The sequence below is a fragment of the Rhamphochromis sp. 'chilingali' genome (genome assembly GCF_963969265.1).
Source record: "Rhamphochromis sp. 'chilingali' genome assembly, chromosome: 5".
Classification (NCBI taxonomy): domain Eukaryota; kingdom Metazoa; phylum Chordata; class Actinopteri; order Cichliformes; family Cichlidae; genus Rhamphochromis; species Rhamphochromis sp. 'chilingali'.
Genome location: NC_137932.1, coordinates 2,531,927 through 2,552,093, shown reverse-complemented (window position 1 = coordinate 2,552,093; position 20,167 = coordinate 2,531,927). Strand labels below are relative to the sequence as shown.

The 20,167-nt window shown below is 43.2% G+C and overlaps 1 protein-coding gene across 4 annotated transcripts in view; it reads left to right on the top strand.

The window, feature by feature from the left end:
- The window catches only part of nrxn3b (neurexin 3b), a 346,499-nt gene that overhangs the window by 318,515 nt on the left and 7,817 nt on the right, over positions 1–20,167 (top strand). For all 4 annotated transcript variants that reach the window (XM_080883239.1, XM_080883238.1, XM_080883237.1 and 1 more), the window contains one exon: positions 14,599–14,677. In XM_080883239.1, the coding sequence (XP_080739365.1) occupies positions 14,599–14,677 (79 nt within the window). The remainder of the gene's footprint in view (positions 1–14,598; positions 14,678–20,167) is intronic.

Here is a 20,167-nt window from a genome sequence, read left to right as displayed (position 1 = left end):
GGGCTTCCCTGATGACCTTGCGCGCTGCACCAGGGGGGTGATTAAGGATCGGGGCCAAAGACCATTTCCTTTTCATGGGAAGATGAATGACCCTGTTTGAAAGTGGCTGCCTATGGCCTCAGGGCAATTAGAGTTTGCTGTGAGCCAGCAACGCTCACTGCTCTGTGTACAAAGGCAGGTCCTTGAGAAAAAGAGAAATACTCGGCACATAACCCATTCTGCTGAAACCAGCCCGCCGCAGTAACGGGGAACAAATTAAATGAATTTTCTTTCCTTTTTTCCCTCTACCTTTCCAGCTGTTCCCCACCTCTGCTCTCCTCTTGCCTCCTATCCATTTCTCCATACACTTGGGAAGAAGAAAAAATGTGCTGACTGTAGGGGGGCACTAAGAAAGGCCCACCAAGGGTGGTCATTTGAAATATCAATATTAGATCTAGCAAACCATTTAGCATGTGACTTCTGTTCTCAGAGCTCATTTCACTGACGTTTGTAAACTATATTTTAGTGCTATTTGTTTTTGCTTTCCTTCTCCAGCAGTTTGATTACTAATGAAGACAAACTGATGGAATATCAGACCAGGTTCACCGCTGTGTGATATTTATAACATGCTTCTGTGCTGTGCTTTTTTTTCCTGGATAAAGCAGCTTATCTGTCACAGAGCAGAAGCAAAAAGAGTTGTGGCAGACTATTGATAGGGATATGGCCTGGTGCCATTGATTCCCACTTGTAATACAAGCCTCTCCCTTGTCAGCCTGTCAAAGCCTAGATCGGACATGATAACGCACACATCGGGCAGCCGTCAATAGGCGAAGCTTCCACCGTCGAGATGACTATCTTGTTTTGGTACGAGGGCGATGGGAACCAGTGAGATAGAAGAGAGAGCAGTTTGTGCGACCTGTGATTTCTGCCACTTTCTGAGCCACTTCTCTCATATATATCTCTCTATATATATATATCTATATAGATATAGATATATAGATATATATAGTAGGGGTGCAACGATACACAAAATTCACGGTTCGGTTCGGTTCGATACTTTGGTGTCACGGTTCGATATTTTTTCGATACAAAAAAATGTTCATGCATTTTTAATTTGTCATTTATTAAAATTATAAATATATATTTTAACTCAAAAGTACAGTTTTTAAATTTAACCCTAACCCTTGTGCGTGTTTTTTATTTTGACAGCGAATGCGCACCTGCGGACCACTTATGTGCAGCCCTGGTTATTTAGCTCGTCATATCGCAGCCACAGAAATTCTTTTGTCCATGAAACCATAAAGCTGCACTTTCTTTTTGCCTTATAGTCTGATTTGTCATAACTTCTCCGTTTTGTGGTAAGCTTTTCTTTGGCTGTCACTTCTTCACCCTGACCTGTCTTATTTGGCTCAGCAGAACTGAAATGCTTTTACACACGCACTCACATAATTTCAGCGAATCTCTGCGCGATCAACCTCTCACATGTTTAAGCTTGCTGCGGGAGATTTCACTTGTCATGTTTGCATAGTAAGCTAACGATTAATAAGACGATGTCAGAGGAATTGGTGCACAAATTATCATCACTCACAGATCAGTGCTGTCGCTCTCTATACACAGTTCGCACGATTGCAAAGTGAAAGCAAAAAACAAGCGCAAATTCAAACGCGACTTCAATATGTCACATATTGACAGTGGCTCACCGATGCCAATGACATAATTACCCAGCTACATTTCTGAAAGAATGCAAAAGCATTGACATATATTTTTCCTACAATAGCCCAACGGGCAGGGCAGAGATAGATTTTGGTAGCCCGACTGAAAAAATCGCTAGCTCCGGGATGTCGGGCTAACGATATTGCAAGCCCTGTATCTGATTGAGGAATCACTCATCTTTGGAAAAGAGAGTTTATTACAGAGAAATGGCTCTTTCCAAAATAAAAGCTATACTATCCGCTTCTTCTGGGCTATATTCTCAGCAGCATATTAAACATATAAGGAGAATCATGTGCTAACAGCTGTCTAAATGACTCGGCTAAAGTTAGTAGCATGCTTGTTGTTTTTGTCTTTGCACTAGGATGATGTCGGCGTAAATGTGCAGTCATATTCGTTGTGTTCCCACTAGTGCTTTCAGGTTAATCTCGTTGAAATGACCTTAACGCCACAACACGGCAAATCTCCGTTAACGAGCTACCGCCGATCGCTCCGTGCGTGGGGCTAGACGGCCAACACGTTAACGAGCTAACTGCGCTAACACACTAGTTCACACCAATGTAATTGAGCATTGCATGGCACATCCAACATACTGTTTTACTTTAGTCCATGACTCGCTTACCTTCAGGGTCATACGTCACATGAAAACCAAAATAATTCCAAACGCCAGATCTGAATGAGAGTGGGGGAGGTCCATGTTGTAAGGAGAGCTTAACTTCTGTCTCGCTAGCTTGCCCTGCGCTCTTCCTTCTGACGATGCTGTCTGTGTGGAGCGCTCAGTGGATCTGCGCTGGACAGTGCAGCCTAGGCGGAGTAGTCGAACCCAGATTCACTGAGCGCTCAACACAGACAGCATCGTCAGAAGGAAAGTTGATAAAATAAATTACAAATGTTGTATTGTTCGATACATATGCGTACCGAACCGAAAGCACTGTATCGAACGGTTCAATATCGATACGAATATCGTTGCACCCCTAATATATAGATATATATAGATATAGATATGAGAGAAGTGGCTCAGAAAGTGGCAGAAAGTGCTTTCGGTTCGGTATGCATATGTATGAACAATACAAAATTTTTAATTTATTTTATCAACTTTCCTTCTGACGATGCTGTCTGTGTTGAGCGCTCAGTGAATCTGCGCTCGACAGTGCAGCCTAGGCGGAGTAGTCGAACGCAGATTCACTGAGCGCAGGGCAAGCTAGTGAGACAGAAGCTAAGCTCTCCTTGCAACATGGCAAATTGAACCTCCCCCACCCTCATTCAGATCTGGCGTTTGGAACTATTTTGGTTTTCATGTGACGTATGACCCTGAAGGTAAGCGAGTCATGGACTAAAGTAAAACAGTATGTTGGATGTGCCATGCAATGCTCAATTACATGGGTGGGAGCTAGTGCGTTAGCGCAGTTAGCTCGTTAACGTGTTGACGCCGTCCAGCCCCACGCACGGGGCGATCCGCGGTAGGTCGTTAACGGAGATTTGCCGCGTTATGGCGTTAACGTCATTTCAGATTAACGCTGACAGCACTAGTGGGAACACAACGAATATGACTGCACATTTACAACGACATCATCCTAGTGCAAAGACAAGTGGAAGCAGACAAAAACAACAAGCACACATGCTACAAACTTTACCCGAGTCATTTAGACAGCCGTTAGCACAGGATTCTCCTTATGGGGACCTGATATGTTTAATATGCTGCTGAGAATATAGCCCAGAAGAAGCGTATAGTATAGCTTTTATTTTGAAAGAGCCATTTCTCTGTAATAAACTCTCTTTTCCAAAGATGAGTGATTTCTCGATCAGATAGATTAATTTTTTTTATTACTTTGTTGTTTCAGCAACATTAAATTTAAAAACTGTACTTTTGAGTTAAAATATATATTTATAATTTTAATAAATGACAAATTAAAAAGGCATGAACATTTTTTTTTTGTATCGAAAAAATATCGAACCGTGAATTTTGTGTATCGTTGCACCCCTAATGTATATGTATGTATCCAAGCTGACCATGGGGGGAAAAGAAACTGCTTTGAATTGTGTCTTTGATTTGCCCTTGCCTTTTTTGCGTCATCCCTTTGATCTCTGAACGTGCAGCCACATTGGGTATCTGTTGCTACTGGCTGCCAGGATGAGGCGCTCAAGGAAAATTGATTTGTTTGGGGTTTATTCCCATTAGTACAAAGAAAATCAACTTTAGCCACCGGGCACGGCGGCATTGTAAATAAACCAAACTGGGTTTGATAGCAGCGTTGTAATGTGGCTCTATAATGTGGTGTCTCTTCTCTAATTCTCAAAAGGCTTCGTTTCTCAGTGTTTCCTTCAGCCTCTGGGCCCGAGCTGTGTGAAGGTCATTTGTTATGATAAGACTATGTTGTGTTCAGGAGCAAGCCTCCCGCACCCCTCCCCTCACGCTTTGTCTCGCGTACTGTACTTAAGCATGTGGATCCAGCGCCTCTCCGAGACGCAGCACTGCTCGTGCTCATATTTCACGTTGTGTTTGTAACCCGGGGCCGTGGCTGAGCTTTAGCCTTTACTCTGATATTACTGACCCAGGGGAAAACTATAGACAGCAGTCCCAGTACATTGTGTCTTCCTTTTCCCTCGCTGAGCGCGAACCATTGCTTTGATGTGACCGTTCAAATCACTGTCATGCTCAGTAGAATATTCAACCGTAGCCACGGCCGCAGATGCAGCAGCTGCTCTTGTTACCATCCATGTATTTGACGAGTTTTTTTCCCCCAAGTTGAATCATTCACTGCTTAATTAGCGCGACCCCTCAGACGTTGGCTGTCAGCGCACGAAACTTTAGAAATAGTTGGTTATTATCTCACTGTGTGGCATTTTTCCCAGAATGAAGCACAGCATTGTTGAGCCTGTTTAACATCAGCGCTGTGCTGATGTTTCATGTTCTGCTTCCCTCTTTATCTGTGCCGCATAGACAGATTCAGGCGCACGATGTTTCGTTCACCATCAAGGTCCATAGTCGGAGAACTGACTCGCGGCAGGGCTGTAAATGGCGAGTAGTGGGTTTAAGCTCGCCGCTGAACTGAGTTCACTCATATTTATTATCTGGCACAGGTGTGAAGAGATGGTGAGAATGCACTTTGGTTCCTGCCGGCACTTTATTAGACAGAACGATTCAGCGGTTATGCACAGTGGTAAAAATAATTTGATCCCTGCATCCTTTTATTTATGCAGTTGCACACTTTATTTCTCAACAACAACGACTGGACTCTAGGAGAAAGAAAAGCTGAGCTTTTTTTCTGTATTGAAAAGTGGATTTGATTTGACTCTGGAAGAAATCTGTCAGACACCAGCCGCATTTATCTACTTGATGTATCAGAGCCTGGCAGCCAGCAGCGCTACTGCTGCTATTATTTAAGAATTTAAGAATTCTATCTTAAAACAATAATCTCGTGTCCATATGTCCTGACATGCCAGTTCTTTCAATACGTTGCTCTTCTTTATACTGGGCCTGTAGACACCCCTGCCTAATGTGGCTCCAGTCTGAACCGCTATGCTCTGCCACTCGCACTCATGAAAAGCACAGAATATAGCAGACACCAATGACGTTGATTAACCCTTTAAGACCAACCATAGAACCAAGTCCGCCAGAGCTTATATTATATTTTTACATGCTGTGGAGCCATTTTTGGGAGCATTTCAAGTTGCTATACATCAATACAACCATTATAGCCCAAATTTTAATGATATATATGCATTAAGTGCATTACATAAATTGCAAAAAAAAAAGTGCAATAAACTACAAAAAAATGTAAAATCATTTTTGTTTTTATTAACATATATTTCTAGTTAGAGAAATTTAAGAGGCTTATCCCTAAAAACTGTAAATACAAAAAAGTTGCACAAAATAGTTTCCCACCACAGGAAATTTATTTTAAGTGTCTTCATAGTTTTATTTTTGAAATACACCAATATTTATATACTGCAGGAAAAACGAAAATAAATATTATAGTGCAAATTTGCAAAAAAAACAGCATATGCATCAAAATAAACTATTTCCAGCAGTGCAATATGAGTCCTAAGCATCCCAGAAACGACACAGAAAGTCATAAAGTCAAACATAACTTTTAAAAACACCAGTATAGGCTCATAAGGTCCTGATGGTAAAAAACTACATTTCCGCGAAATGACGTCACTTCCGGTTTCGGGCAGGTCATGGAGGACATGCGATAGTTCGCGCTGATGGACGTAGGAAGTGATACAAACAGCTGATCGGATCGGCAAAGCGTGTTTCTGGAATATTATGTTTTTGTTGCTGCAAGTGCTTTTTATGCAGTTTTTGCAAAGCTATATGTGGAAGGAAACTGTGACCGAGGACAAGCTGATGGCATAAGATGTAAGTACAACTCCTCCGGTTTCATATGCAAAAAAAATTATTGCGCTAGCTTACGTGTTTGCAGTGCTGCCGGGATTTAAAAATAGTTACGCAAAACGGAGCGTGTCCGCTCCGGCCGGCTTTAAAGGGTTAAGGTGGGTTGCAAAGTGGCTTGCAGGTATACAGCAGCCATATACCATGGTCCAGTTTAATCCCAGACAATTTTTCATTAGCTGGTCGGTCACTAAATATTGGATGTGGAACATGTGAATCACCTGTTGCGATGAACGCCTTAACTTCAGTGGGATTCTTGATGTTTTCTTTCTTTTTGTTGGCATTCTGAGACTCTTCTGGTGTCTCATCTTCGGCCTGCGAGGGCTCCTGGGTTGGGCTCCTGTGCTCTGTATTAGGGCTGAACGATTATGGAAAATAATCTAATTGCGATTTTTTGCCCCAATATTGCGATTGCGATGCGATATGCGATTATTTTTTAAGGTCTTTGTCTTCTGTATTATTAAACAAAGACAAGCAATACATCATATAGTATGGCCAATACTATATTACATTAATTTTAAACTGTTCTTTCCTGGAAGACAGACCTCTGTTATGATGACATGAGGTGATGCATGAATTGATGACTGACATTTTTATTTAACTTCTTCAATCACAACAGTATATTTGAACATACACAATAGTTTATTTTTAGCTTACAAACATCTGAGCATAAAGTGCTGACAAGGAACCCTGGTGTAAACATTAAAATGAAAGTCAGTACAATGTGCAGATTGCAGAAATACACATAAAAAAAATCAGTGGCTTTACCACACTCAGTTTTTCGACATCTGTGAACTACTAGACAGTCATTCAATTAAAAAATAATATTAAATAAATAAAACTAATAAATAAAAAATACACACATCTTACTGATCTCTGCAGTCAGTAACATTACACATAAAGTGCAAACATAATAGCAATTGTATAAACACACACACAAACACGCCTTTAAAGTTTAAAGGCGTGAAATTGGACGGTCTAGTTCTGATTAGCGTCACCGCTGTCTCGGTGGAGTTTAATAAACTCGGCCGTCTGCTTCTTGCTATCTAAAATATAACCAGACACTGGTGTAAATTCTCGACTGTCTCATACTTCTGTTTAATAAGTTTTCTGTTTGACGTTTAGTCAGCTGTGTGAAAACCAAGGAGGAACCCACCCGGGGGATTAATAAAGTTTTATTTTATCTAATCTAATAACTTTAATCTCAGCCAAACCGATTTACTCACGAACAAACAAAACACTGAAAAAAGCCCAACAATAACATTTTTAGGTTGTCTAAGTGACTTATATATTACGTTTAACCCGAGCAGCGAAACTCCGCGGTGATCTGAAAATGATGTGCCGGGAGTTGTGCCGTTCTCGGCCGCATCAGTAACCCTCGAGCTCCCGGCTAGCTGTCGAGCTGGTGGGTAGCAGACGCCTCTGAAAACGTCGAAGCACTTTTGCAAATATGGGATATCTTGATTAACCGAGCAGATATTTGATGTTTACACAACTACTTTCTCGCCTGAAAATATGTTAAAAGTTTATTTTGTGACCCAGAAAGATTAGTATGAGTAATTTTAAAACTTAGTAGCGGCCGCCATTGCTGGAAACTGGAGTTTGGCTGGGCCGCACTATGAATTCTGGGATATGGTAGTAATTTGGACAGCCTTCGGCGCGTCGCTGTGACGTAATCGGTCTACAAATGCGGCCTCAGGAGGATGCAGCCCATGAATTTGGACATGTCCAGAGTATAATCGCAGTCTTTGCGGTTAGAAAATTGCACTTGATCATGTCGCGATATTATCGCAAATGCGATATATCGTTCAGCCCTACTCTGTATGTAAATAGAGTGCATCCATCAGCTGATGTGGGATGACATTAAAATCAGTTGATCTACTGGGATTACAGGAGAACTTGAATTTAACGCCATGTTCAGTTTCAGCACTGCGATGAGGGTCAAACTCTAGGCCTCACTCAGCTTTACGCTGACTCACCGTTTCAGCCGCCAGAGTTTGTCAGATTTATGCGGTTGTCTTCCAGTGGACTCTTTAGAGTGAAATTCCCTCTTGTGTTTTGATGTTTTGTCACACTAAAGAGGTAATTCAAACCCAACAGTGCTTTAAGTCTGGAAAATATCCATTTGATTTGTGTTACACGATGTCTACGCAGGCCCGTAGCAAAACAAAAAAGAAAAACCAGACGCATTACACAGAACGAATTTAGGCGCAACACCGAGAGTAGGTCACTGATGTTTTGGCAGAACTCGAAACCCAATACACAATCGCTCTAATTATGCGCATAAATAGAACGAAGGAAGATAGTGCAAGTCTAACACACCTCTGCAGGTTGTGTTAGACTTGCAAATAACGCGTGTAAAACATAAGGCTTTATTCAGACTATGTGAACAGCTTGATTCATTAAAACAGAACCACATGTGTTTCAGTAGATGGCAGAGACCAGTAAGGGAAAACATCTTCATATGAAGTACATTTAAAGGCTGATAATGGGAGAAATGCCTCACACCTTGGCTTATTTAAGCTATAAAACTGCCCGTCGTGTCAGTCCTGCTGTGGCCCTGCCTGGTGTTTTGGCCCCTCCAACCACCGCGTCATCCCCCCTTTAAGATCCGGGGTGGATATTTACGTATCGCTCCCCAGTTTCTATATGTTGGGTATTTGTGGGGAGTGATGAGCTCAGAGCCTAGACACAAAACTCTGACTGCATTCTGCTGCGGCAATACATCATTTGAAACCGGAGCTGTCTGACTGAAATAGGTTCTTGCAATGAGAGAGAATTTTAGATTTTGCTCCTTATCTCTCGCACTGAATCACTTTCAGAAAGGATTTCCTCACTGCCAGAAAAGCAACTGTGAATCAGCGCAAAGCAAAGGGGTTTTTAAATGTCCACGGGGGAGTGTAGGGGGGGGGTCTGCGTATCGTTTCATTCAGGCCTCATGTTCAGATAATCTTAATTCCCAAATTAAGAAAAAATGTAGTCTGAGCAGGTGTAGCTTTTTTATTCTGCTGCTGAAGAAGTTTTTAATGAAAATGTTGCTTTCCCAGCTTCGCGTTTATTGCTAATCAATCTTGCATCCTCTTTGTTCACTCCCGAGGTCAAGCCCGACTGGTGATGTAGCATGCTCTCCATTCGCTTGCAGAAGTAATTGCAGCTTGGCCTGATAATGGCCTCTGCACCGCTGCTGGCGGATTCACATCACAGGATTCATGATTAAACACCAGAGGAACTTTGTAGAGACAGACGCCCGGTTTCTTTGCAGACTCTGCATTCTGTTTGTGTCGGTGGCGCTACTTTTGAAACTGAAACTGTCACTTTTTGAGACTCGTCTCCCAAGGAGGCTGTCTATCTTTATCGATCGCCGGGGCGATCCTTTTAGTTGATGTGCTCTGTGGTGGTCGGCGGTAAGAGCTGCTTTAATGAAGTCTGGCTATTGATTAGGCCGTGGTGTTTGTTGGTGGAGTCGGGAATTTCAGCGTCAGTCGAAGGCACGCTAATCGGCATAATCGAGCGTGATGAAAACGGCCGTTTTATGTACTGAAGTCATTGTGCAGAATACGCTTTCTTCACACACAGGAAGTAGCGGGCACGAGCATTTCCAAATTTCCCCACACGTGAAACAATGTGGGCCGTAAATCCCACAACCAAGACTCTTAAAAATGATGAGGATGTTTGTTGAGAATAATTAGACCAAAAAAAGAAAATGCCTCACTGCCAAAATATATCCCACTCTATGTTATGGAGATTTAGCCAGAGAATTGGATTTTGCCAGCTGTGAAATCAGTTTTTGTAGTCCCGCTGGCCAACCAAATCATTATGCTATACCCCGCTGTAAGCTCCCATCAGTGCACACACATGAAGTCTATGCCTTTTCCACTCTGTGAGTGGAGCGCCATACGCCGTTCTCCCCTCCGGACGGCCGTGAGAAGACTGCGAGCTCCGTGTGACACTTGATTGCTTCTGCATTAGTCCAGATGTGTAAAAAGCCCCACATGACAAGTGCTTCACTCCGAACCGCTGTGACGACTGAGATACGTTGTATGTTTGCGGAAAGCCACACAACTAGTGGATCTACACGTCACCTTTTTTAAAAAAAAAAAACTCTTTCATTCATCTTAGAGTGGAATCAAAGTCGCTTCAGTGCAAGGGTCTCTTACTTTGAGTTTGAGGATGTAGTCATATGCAAAGTGACTCCGTTGAATGGAGTGTGTCCTCCTGCCTTTTCATTGGGACTTTTACACTACGCGAGGCTCTTTAATGTGGAGAGGATAAAATGTGAAGTACATATGGTTTTTTCTTTTTTACTGAGTTGCTGGCAGAGTTCTGGCCTCTGGATGCCGACACATCAAGAGATGTTACTTGGGCTTACCTTGGGGCTGAGAGGCTTGCCATTTGAAGACACTTTATTATACTGCAGTTAAGGTTGTCAAAGGTATTTTTACACAGCTGTGTGCAAAACCTTTGAGCCACTCCTCATTTCTTTATATTTTGCTGGAAAAATGGGAAATGCAGTGATTTATGGTAACATGTAAATGGAAATACAGTATATAGGGCAAAACATTATGTACAACTCCACTGTGCTTGAAAGTCAATATTTGGTACACCTGTATTTAATAAGATAAGATAACCTTTATTAGTCCCACACGTGGGAAATTTGTTTTGTCACAGCAGGAAGTGGACAGTGCAAAAGTTATGAGGCAAAAATTAGAATACAATAAGAATAAATACAGTACACAGCTGTACAGAATAGAATAAAATAAAATACTATATACAGTAGAATAAAATAAAATAAATATACAATAAGATAAAAATAGAATACAAATACAAATACTATATACAACTGAGTAAAAATACAACGATGACAGAAAGGATTATTGCACTTAGTATTATTGCATATACACATATATATATATATATATATATATATATATATATATATATATATATATATATATATATATATATATATATATATATAATCTTGAACACAGCCTGTTCTTAAACAAGCTGCATTGTTATAGCCTTCAGGAATAGGAACTACTGCACTGACAGGGTGTTTGGGCTGCTGAAAAATGAAGCGTATGGTGTTGTTTCATCAAAATCTGATGATACTGAAATCAGTTTTGACAAGATCCCCAAAACCTGACTGGAACACAACCACAACCCACAGCAGAGCCTCCACCGTGTTTTACAGATGCCTGTCGACACTCACTGCTGTTCCTCTCCTGACCTCTGCTTAAACACTGACAGCGATTCATCACTCCATCTCACCTCAGCCTCCTACTTTCATCCCTTAAGAACAGTGTTGGTCAAGTAACTTGGAAAAAGTAATAAGTAACTAATTACTGATTACTTAATTAGTTGCTTAGTTACTTTTTAAAAACATGGTACACAACCTGAATACGTAATAAAGCAATAGGCCTTTCAGCCCAATTCTATTTTTCTGCATAATCCATCATATAAAACTGAATCAAATGAAAAAGTCTCTTTTAAAAATTGTTTTACTAGTTTTAATCTTATGCACATTGCATCGAGCAAAAATTCAATTATTGCAACAGTCTTTGACTTGAAGAAATTCTTTAACATTTAAACTTATGTTCTGCATGTTCCAGCACACAAAATAAAATGTTTTGTGTTTACACTCTTTCAAATTAATGCAAGTAAAACACATTCCCGTGGCAGCGTGCTCGCTCAGATTTAGTTAAATTTTTCGCTGTAGAAAGAAGTTTTCTTCCTGCGCAGAGTGAACAGCGGACGCTGTTTTTGTCACTTCTTACAGACTAAAACTCAAAGTAATGTGAGGACGTCCACGTCGCTGCACCGTCTCTCCTTCACTCCATGTTATCCATTGTTGATCCGCACACGTCTGTTGCTGCCACGCACGTCGCACACGCTTACGTCATTGTCATGAGACACTCTCACAGATGTGAGTTACTTTAAGGGAAAGTAACAGTAATCTAATTACTTTTTTGCATTAGAAATCCCTTACATTACTTGTTACTTGAAAAAAGTAATCTGATTACAGTAACCAATTACTTGTAACAGATTACTGCCCATCTCAAGCTTCAGAACGACTTCTTGAAATGGGGATAAATGCTGTGTTTTTCTAACAGGCTGCAGGTAACAAAGCGCCTAAAGATACAATTTAAAATCGGTTCTTTACTAAAGTTGGCTGTGATGTGGAGACACGAGGCTCTAGCGACCTAACTCTTCCCTTGACTTAGGTACCGTTTTATGTTTGATTTTATAAGTTAAGTAGCTTAACAAAGGTAGGAGACCTGAAAATGAGTGAAAAGGTTTTGAAAGCTTGGTAAAGTTGGTCAAGACTTCTTTGAAAGTCTGGAGACTTTTGCAGTGACCTGTAGAATCTGTGACACCAAAACTAGTACTGAAGTGTTACCCACTGCAAGTATTCATTTCCCAAGCCCTTATTTCTATTGTATTCACTCAGATAACAGGAAGCCCGAAGTGATCTAAAAGCCAACCAGCAATTGGTAATAAGTCACCTCATTGTGATCTTTCATTTCCTTGTAATCCTGTTTCATAATCTCATTTCTGTCATTTCCTCTCTGTAGTTCTTCAGTGTTTGGTGGATGCTCGGCAGCAAATTGAGGTTACAAAATTTTTATATTTTGCTTTTTTGAGATCAAATCACGCTGATTTCCCTCGGTCACATGGAAATGGAAATTAGCTGGAATTTATATCGCACTTTAGAGAACAATCTGCATTTACCCTTACACTCATACAGCACCTTATATCCACTACAAGTTAACCTAATGTGCATGCCTTTGGGCTGTGGAAGAAAACTCACACAGGAGCAGAGGAGAACATGTAGACATCTCACAGCAAACGAAGCCTAGATTTCACGTCATCTTTAAGGCTAATGTTAGGAGCCCCATCACGTGTTCGACCAAACGGCGTCCGCTTGCTCGAGCCAGCCTAATGCAGGACTACTTTCTCCAAAACAGCAGGTAAAAAAAACAATGACCCTCAGCAAGAACTTCTAAGAAACACCACAGTACCCGCTGCATCTAACTGAATGCCAAGTAGCTGCCTGAGAGTCTTCGTGCGTGTGGGTAGCTGCGCACAAATTGGTGTGATCTGTTTAACTAAAACGTAGCATTTTGGAGACGCACATGGGCGTGCAAGGCTCCGTGAAGCAAGCGCATCCAAAGCAGTGAAAATAGCGGAGACGCTGCCGCCATCGGCATGAATGGACGAGAGAAAGGCAGTGTTTTCAGTCGATGCCGGGTTATGGCGTGATGGTCTCGGGGCTGAAATTGCTAGAACAGACTTTGAAGTGGCTCGGATTTTTCATCTCTCTCTCTCTCTCTGTGTCCCTGCCTCCCACATCTGCTGCTATCATAATAACAAGCAATAACCCTCTTTCAGCAATAACCAAGACTTTTACGCCCGTAATGTGGCTTCAATAAATAATGTCATGTTTACCAAGGGGCTATATTTTACAGCAATTTAGTTTAAAGCATCCCCCCCACCCCCACATTGCTTTTTTGCCTCCTCTTGGTGGAGTACAGTACATAATGTGGTGCATTAAGCATACCAGCAAAAACGCACATTAACACATTATCAAATGTGCTGATAGAGAAAACAGCACAGCCCATCATGCATAATCATAGCAGACATTAGGAAAAACAAACAAAAAAAACAGCGAAAAATCTGCCTCCTGTGTGAGCTTTTGCAGACACGCGTGTGCTGCACATCAGCATACAGTGGGAAGTGGACGGCTTTTTCTGGGCGCCGTTGAAAGCGAGCGGCACAAGCATGGGGGCGCGTTTCATTAGTCTGTCAAACTCAATGATATTTAGAGCCCCACACCCTTGGCCAGGACTGGAAAACTCAATCAGCACTCTGATTTCATAACCCTGCTTGGTGACAGGGCTTATTTTATCGCCCCGCTGATTCATTCTAATAAACGCCGGCTGCCCAGCGCGCTGCCACTGAAATACAACCCTCTCCCTCCCTCCTGCTTCTGTCCTCGACGGGTCGACCTGGAAAAAAAAAAGGAAAGAGAAAAGGGGAAGGGAAGGGTTGGTCGGGTGGGAGGGATAAATCAGAATTGTGGGAACTGGAGGGTGCAGATAATCCATCGCCGGGCCGGGCGGTGTAACGTGTGCCACCCCATCCCCATCCCTCCTCCTGCACCCTTTAGCACAAATCAGGGGCCGGGGACGCTGCTGATCTGTGTGGGCTTAGTGCGTCCATTGATTGCGGGCGATGGAGGGGAGGGGCGATAAATAATCGGAGGCAGAGTGCGGAGGGTGAAGGAAAACAATTATCTGCGGAGGTGGAAAGCACATAAAGCGAAGAATGATAAACGCTGTGAAATATGATTGACTCCAAGTGATATATGGAAGCCGAAGGACAGGCGAGAGAAGTCTGCGCGTGCAGAGATATCCTTGAGTGGCTGAGGACTCGCTCGCGCTGCCCCTGGCCTAACCACAATTTCTTCTGTGTTTGTGTTCGTGTGCGTGTTTGTGTGTCTTTCTCCGCAGACGACAGATGACATTGTTTCATCAGCAGAGTGCTCCAGCGACGACGAGGACCTGGAAGAGTGCGACTCCGGACATGCAGGTGGGATGAGTGTGTCGAGTTGTGCTTGCTCTGAAACCTGGTCTATTTCTCCTTATCTTTCTTTGAGTTGCTACCGAGGAGCTTCTCCTCCCTTAGCATCATGTCCCATGGGAGCTTCAAGTGTAACTTAAAAAAAAACGCCCACTTTCCCCCTCCCACCCAGAAAAAGTAGCCATAGTAAGCACAACGGGGTCCTCAGTGTCTGCCAAAAGTTTAAAGAACACTTTTTGGAGACGGGCGAAAGCAGTAAGAATGCACTTTCTACACCCTCGGCATGCTCTGCTGTAGGAAGTCCCACTCGGAGCTTGTACTGTGTATAAGTAAATGCACACAGCTTCCTGCCGGGACGTGTTAAAGCTCACGCCTTTCATCTCTGAAACAAGTTACACTTAGCTATGGGGCCACTGGTTGCAGACATGACGACGCGTTGATACTAATTTTGTTCTCTCGGCGTTCAGCTGAGAGCAAAGCTTTACTCAACAAAGTACGAAATTAGTATCAAGCCCCATGTCGCCCGCACTGATGCTTCAAAATGTATCTGTCCTGTACTTGGTTGATTTCCTCTTGCTGTGCGTGTGTGCGTCTCTCTTGACAGAGGATACATTTTGAGATTCTTTCGAGAACAAAGATGCTTTCAGCCTAGATACTGTGATATGTAGCAGACTAACTGCAACAGAGCCTCTTCCTCCCTACTCCTTCTTCTTCTCTTGTTTGTACCTCTGTTTCCTTCGTCGGAGGCTTGCCTTACCTGAAACATTCTAATAGAGAACAGATATCCTCGAATTTCTGTGCGCATCGTCTCTCTTCCCTCCCTCCCTTGACACACACACACACACAAACACGCACATATCACTTTGTGATTAGATCAAAGTGATAAGACACTCACTCAGTGGAAAATAACAACAGAGCTGGAAATAATGCCGCAGATTTAAAAGGAATGGTTATTTTTGAGGCAACTTGGGTTTGGATGAGTCGAATAAGCAGCTGTCAATCACGCTCCTGCCCAGGAGCTGTTGGCACGGATTCCTAATAACGCGGAGCAAAGCAAAGACTGTGAGCTGTATTGAAACTGGCTCACTATTTGAAAAGCAGCTCCCCTTAGGCGCTCTGGAAATCATTAACAGCTCCGGCTATTTGATTGCTTCAGTGTCCTTCAAAATACCATCACAGCCGGCTAATTGACGCTGCGCTAATCTGGCGAAACACAGCTCAGCTTAACACCGAGCATATGTCCACTTTTCACAGCTAATAATACGCCACCGCCGTGTTGCCCTTCCACGTCTGCGGTTGTGGACGATCGAGCGTTTATTTTGTTCTTAGGGAAAATCGGGCCTTTCCGTTGTAACGGATTTAACCATTTCTCCCCCAGTCTGAGAAAAGAAGTCGTCTATCGCTCGCTGATGGCGTTTGTTTTCTTGAAATTATGACCACATTTAGGTCTTATGGCTTTTTGATGTGGCTGGGGGGAAAAAGCCATTTCCTTGCAGCATTTTAGGTGCCTTATCTAGCGTGAGTTGCTTGGGTAAAGGCAGAGATTATTGAAATCGAATGGGCACGCAGCTCACATGTTTCAATTTATTTATTTTTGTATCTCTTCAGACCATTAAAACCTCAAACCCAAGTATTCTCAAAAAAAAAGAAAAGTGAAAGTGCAGTCAAGTGAAGCGCAAGAAGCTTTTGCTGAGAGAACACGGTACCCTCCCCTCATATAGTGGCAACATACACACACTTACGCAAACATACCGTACATCCCATCATGTGGACACAGAAATTCATATCCTCATTCCTCGCCCCCACCTCCCCCTCCGCTTCCAGTCGTATGAACAGTTGTATGACATGATGTTGGGTTTCTTTTCCTTTTTTTCTCGTGTGATGCACATATGAACATCTCTCCTCTGTATCGATTTGGACCCAGCTGCTGGGTTTGTGTTTTTCTTTTCTTTCGTTCTTGTCTTCTTTTTGCTTTCCTTTGGGGCCTGGGAGGGTTGGGTGCGGGCTGCTTTTACTTTCCTTGTTTTGTTGTTGTGGTTGTTTTCAGTTTTCGTTTGCTTTTCTTTTATTATTATCATCACTCTTATCGTTTCTTTGGCGTCCTCCTCATCATCCGTCGTCCATCATCCAAGCAAGGATAGAGCCGCTCCTCCCGTTTTTTGCCTCATCTTGTGCCGCATGAACTTTTGGTGGTTGGAAAAGTCAAAGTTCTCCTCCTCATCAAGTTTTGTGTTTTATTTGTTTATTTTGTGCCATATGGCTTCTAAAGGATCATCCCTCCCCCCACCTCAGCACATTTTCGATACAACATAGGGAAATGAACGGCAACAAAATCTTTTCTTGCCATCATCCTTTTTTGGCCTTGTGCAGGCAACCCCATTCTGTCTCAAGAAAGTTGTGTGTGAGAATGACTCCCCCCTGTCGCCCCTTCCGAGCGTTACCCCGACCCCACCCCCTCCATCCTGTCTCACCCCACCCACCTTCTTTTAGCCTTTCTGCATATACATGTCTGTTTGAATGCAGATGGCATAAAAAGACTTTTATTGCCACAAAGTATATCTGTTTTTCTATTTTATCTGTTGCTCCAAGTAGAAGGCATTTGTGGCATGCACTCTTGTACTGGACTGTACCGCAGCTCTGTAGACTAACCAGTAACCCTCTCCTCCAACCATCCCCTGCTTCAGCGTGGATATGATTGGCGTCCATTTTTACGCTCTGCTTCTTTTTCCCACCCATACGTCCCTCCACTCGGCTTCTACATGTCAGCGTGTGCGTGCTGAGGGGAGGGGGGGGTCTGCCCCCAGCAGCGGCAGCTCCTCCCTCCGAGGCGTCCCGTGTTCGTGCTCGTGCCTGCTGTCTCTGTCAGTGCTCCGTCTGCGTCTGCCAAACCAGCCTGTGTTGTCCGCTGTGCGTGCGTGCTCGTCTTGTGCTTGTGTTGTCTCCGTGTTGAAACCAAAACTGTTGAAACCTCACCTTGCCCCCCCCCCCCCCCCCCCCCCCCCCCCCCCCCCTTAATCCCACGCGGGTTCCACGAGAGGGCCAATAGAGCGAATCCCGTGAGATGCCTCACAGTCCTCTGCGTGCATTTACAGAATTGTCGGTTCAAGCTAAAGAAAGCGCCACGTGCAGAAATGCGTGAGTGCTGCGAGATGCTCAGTTTTGGAGGAAGGCAAATAAGTCGATTTATGATTTCATTTCACGGTGATTAACAGCGCCGTGGCTTGTCATTACCGTGCAATCAGAGCAATTTTATGATTAATGTGTCATTATATTGGGGTAATTGATTCAAATGATTTCAATCAATCCGCGAGTGCATTTCAAAATGTTTGATTTGTCCGTACAGCACCTACAAGCTGCCACGAGTCAGGCCTGATGGAACTAGGTTTTAATCTGACTCACGATAGGCCAAATTAAAAAGTCTACCTCCTAATGAGACGAAGCAGTGGATGTGGAAAAATGTCTTTGTCGCAGCAGAACTGTTTTTTTTTTTGTGAGAGCTGCAAAAGCAAAGGTGTGACTAATAACATTAATGATGTCGTTGCTCCACTCTAGCAGTGCCCAAAAGCCATACCAGGCAGGCAGCTTTCATAAATCTTGGAACAGAGCCATCATCATTGTTATTAGTTACACCTCTGTCTCTATGCTGTGTAAAAACGTCTTATCTTAAGTCAAACATGGAGCGTTACGGTGGCTCTATTACAAACCTACTAGTAAATGTTCATAAAACCTGTAATATGTGAACCTTCCGAGCCCATAAAAAAGACATTTCCACCTATTTGTGAAAGGTTTGATCGACTAATGCCACAATATTTAAACGGGAGCAGTTATTCTGTTCCTTAAGATGCTCGATCTTCATGTTAAATTTCGGCCAAAGTTTCATATACAAATGAACCTGTTTCAAACAGCCTGTTCTCCTATCTGTAATGTCAAAGCAAGTGGATACTAACATGGTCACCCCAGGCACAGAAGCTCCACCCACCTCTTCAAACCTTTTCGAGGGGCAGCCAATCAAAGGAAGGAAGGCGCTTAAACTGCTTGTTTTACCCAGTTTAAGGTAAATAATAGGATTCGATATTTCAAACTATGACCAAGTGGGATCCAAAACATCAGCTGCTTCAAGCTGCTCACTTATATATATTATAACTTTCACAATACCTCTGGATCAGATGACTGCGTTTAATGGGCAAGTCTACTTATACTGAAACTCATAACTCAGAGAGGATTATCACTGCAGCGTGTGTTAGTTTCATGCACCTGCAACTTTACTGCTTTGGGTCAATTTCACACTCGTCATTAGCGTCGTTTCCAGCTGCAGCATTGGAAAAAAAGGGACAGGCGCTGAGCTCGCTGCTGCAACAAGCTACTGTTAGTGAACACAGTTGCTGTATTGACTTTATAATATGAAGTTATCTTAATTTTTGTCTTCAAGGGGCCAAAAGAGAGTTTAGTGTAGATTCAGGAGATGAGATTCAGTGGATTTTGTACACTTGTTACACCCCTGAAGCACCGCAGCTCCCTAACACACTTACTTTTTGCTGTGCTATAAGAATGACAGACTACCTGCTGAACATTATCGCACAGATAGGTTGTTTGAGCCTTTCTGAGCAACAGCCAGTCCAGGCGTTTTCTATAAGAGACGGCTCTCCTGCAAAATTGTGCAGCAGCAAGCACGCAGTGTAACTGTTGCATGCCACGCTGCAGTCAGCTATGTCATGGGAAGAATGTTTTTCCATAAAAAGGGCATAAATGATCCTGCATGCACTGTTACCCTCTGCCTTTGATCAAGTGCAGCGCAGATCAAACAGATGTAGTGTATTTATAGATGTTTCCTCATCTCGTTTGCCCGGGGTAGATAAAGTCCAGGATCTGGCGTTCAGATTAATCTTAGACTGGAGGCTGGGATGTAATGTTGTGTGATTTCTTCACTGCTGTATATGAAGAGCAAAGTGCAGGGTACGGAATGAAGTATGATAGGGATGGATCACCGAGTTTCCTTGTGGCATCGGCTATGGATTCCGTCAAGCCCCGCCGGGCCGGCTGTCACTTCGACGCAGGCCTCGGATCAGTTTAAAGGTTATCCAGCTGACACACGTCTGCCGAGTGTAGAGGTGCAGCCTAATGGCTGTACAGCAAATCGACCAGCTGACAGGGGCGAGTCGCCACGCCTGTTGGAGACGCCAATTTAATACACCGGAATGCGGCCCAGCCACATGATGACGGATTAAGAGCTATCCGCCATGCGCCGCGGCTACACAGGCGAGCACCTTCTTCCGGGGGTGCTTCGCGCATCCATGACAGGACAGACTTCTCCATCGGAGCTGTGAACGGAACATCTCTTAATGTTTAGAAGAGAAATGAATGTCCATCAGTGAGAAATTAGGTTTCTTCTGGCAGACGTGTGCGCAGACACGATAAGATAAGTTTAATGGTGAGGTAAAGTGCTTTGAAACGACATGCTTCTAGAAAGCTCCGCCGCTGCACGGTACACCCTTATAATCC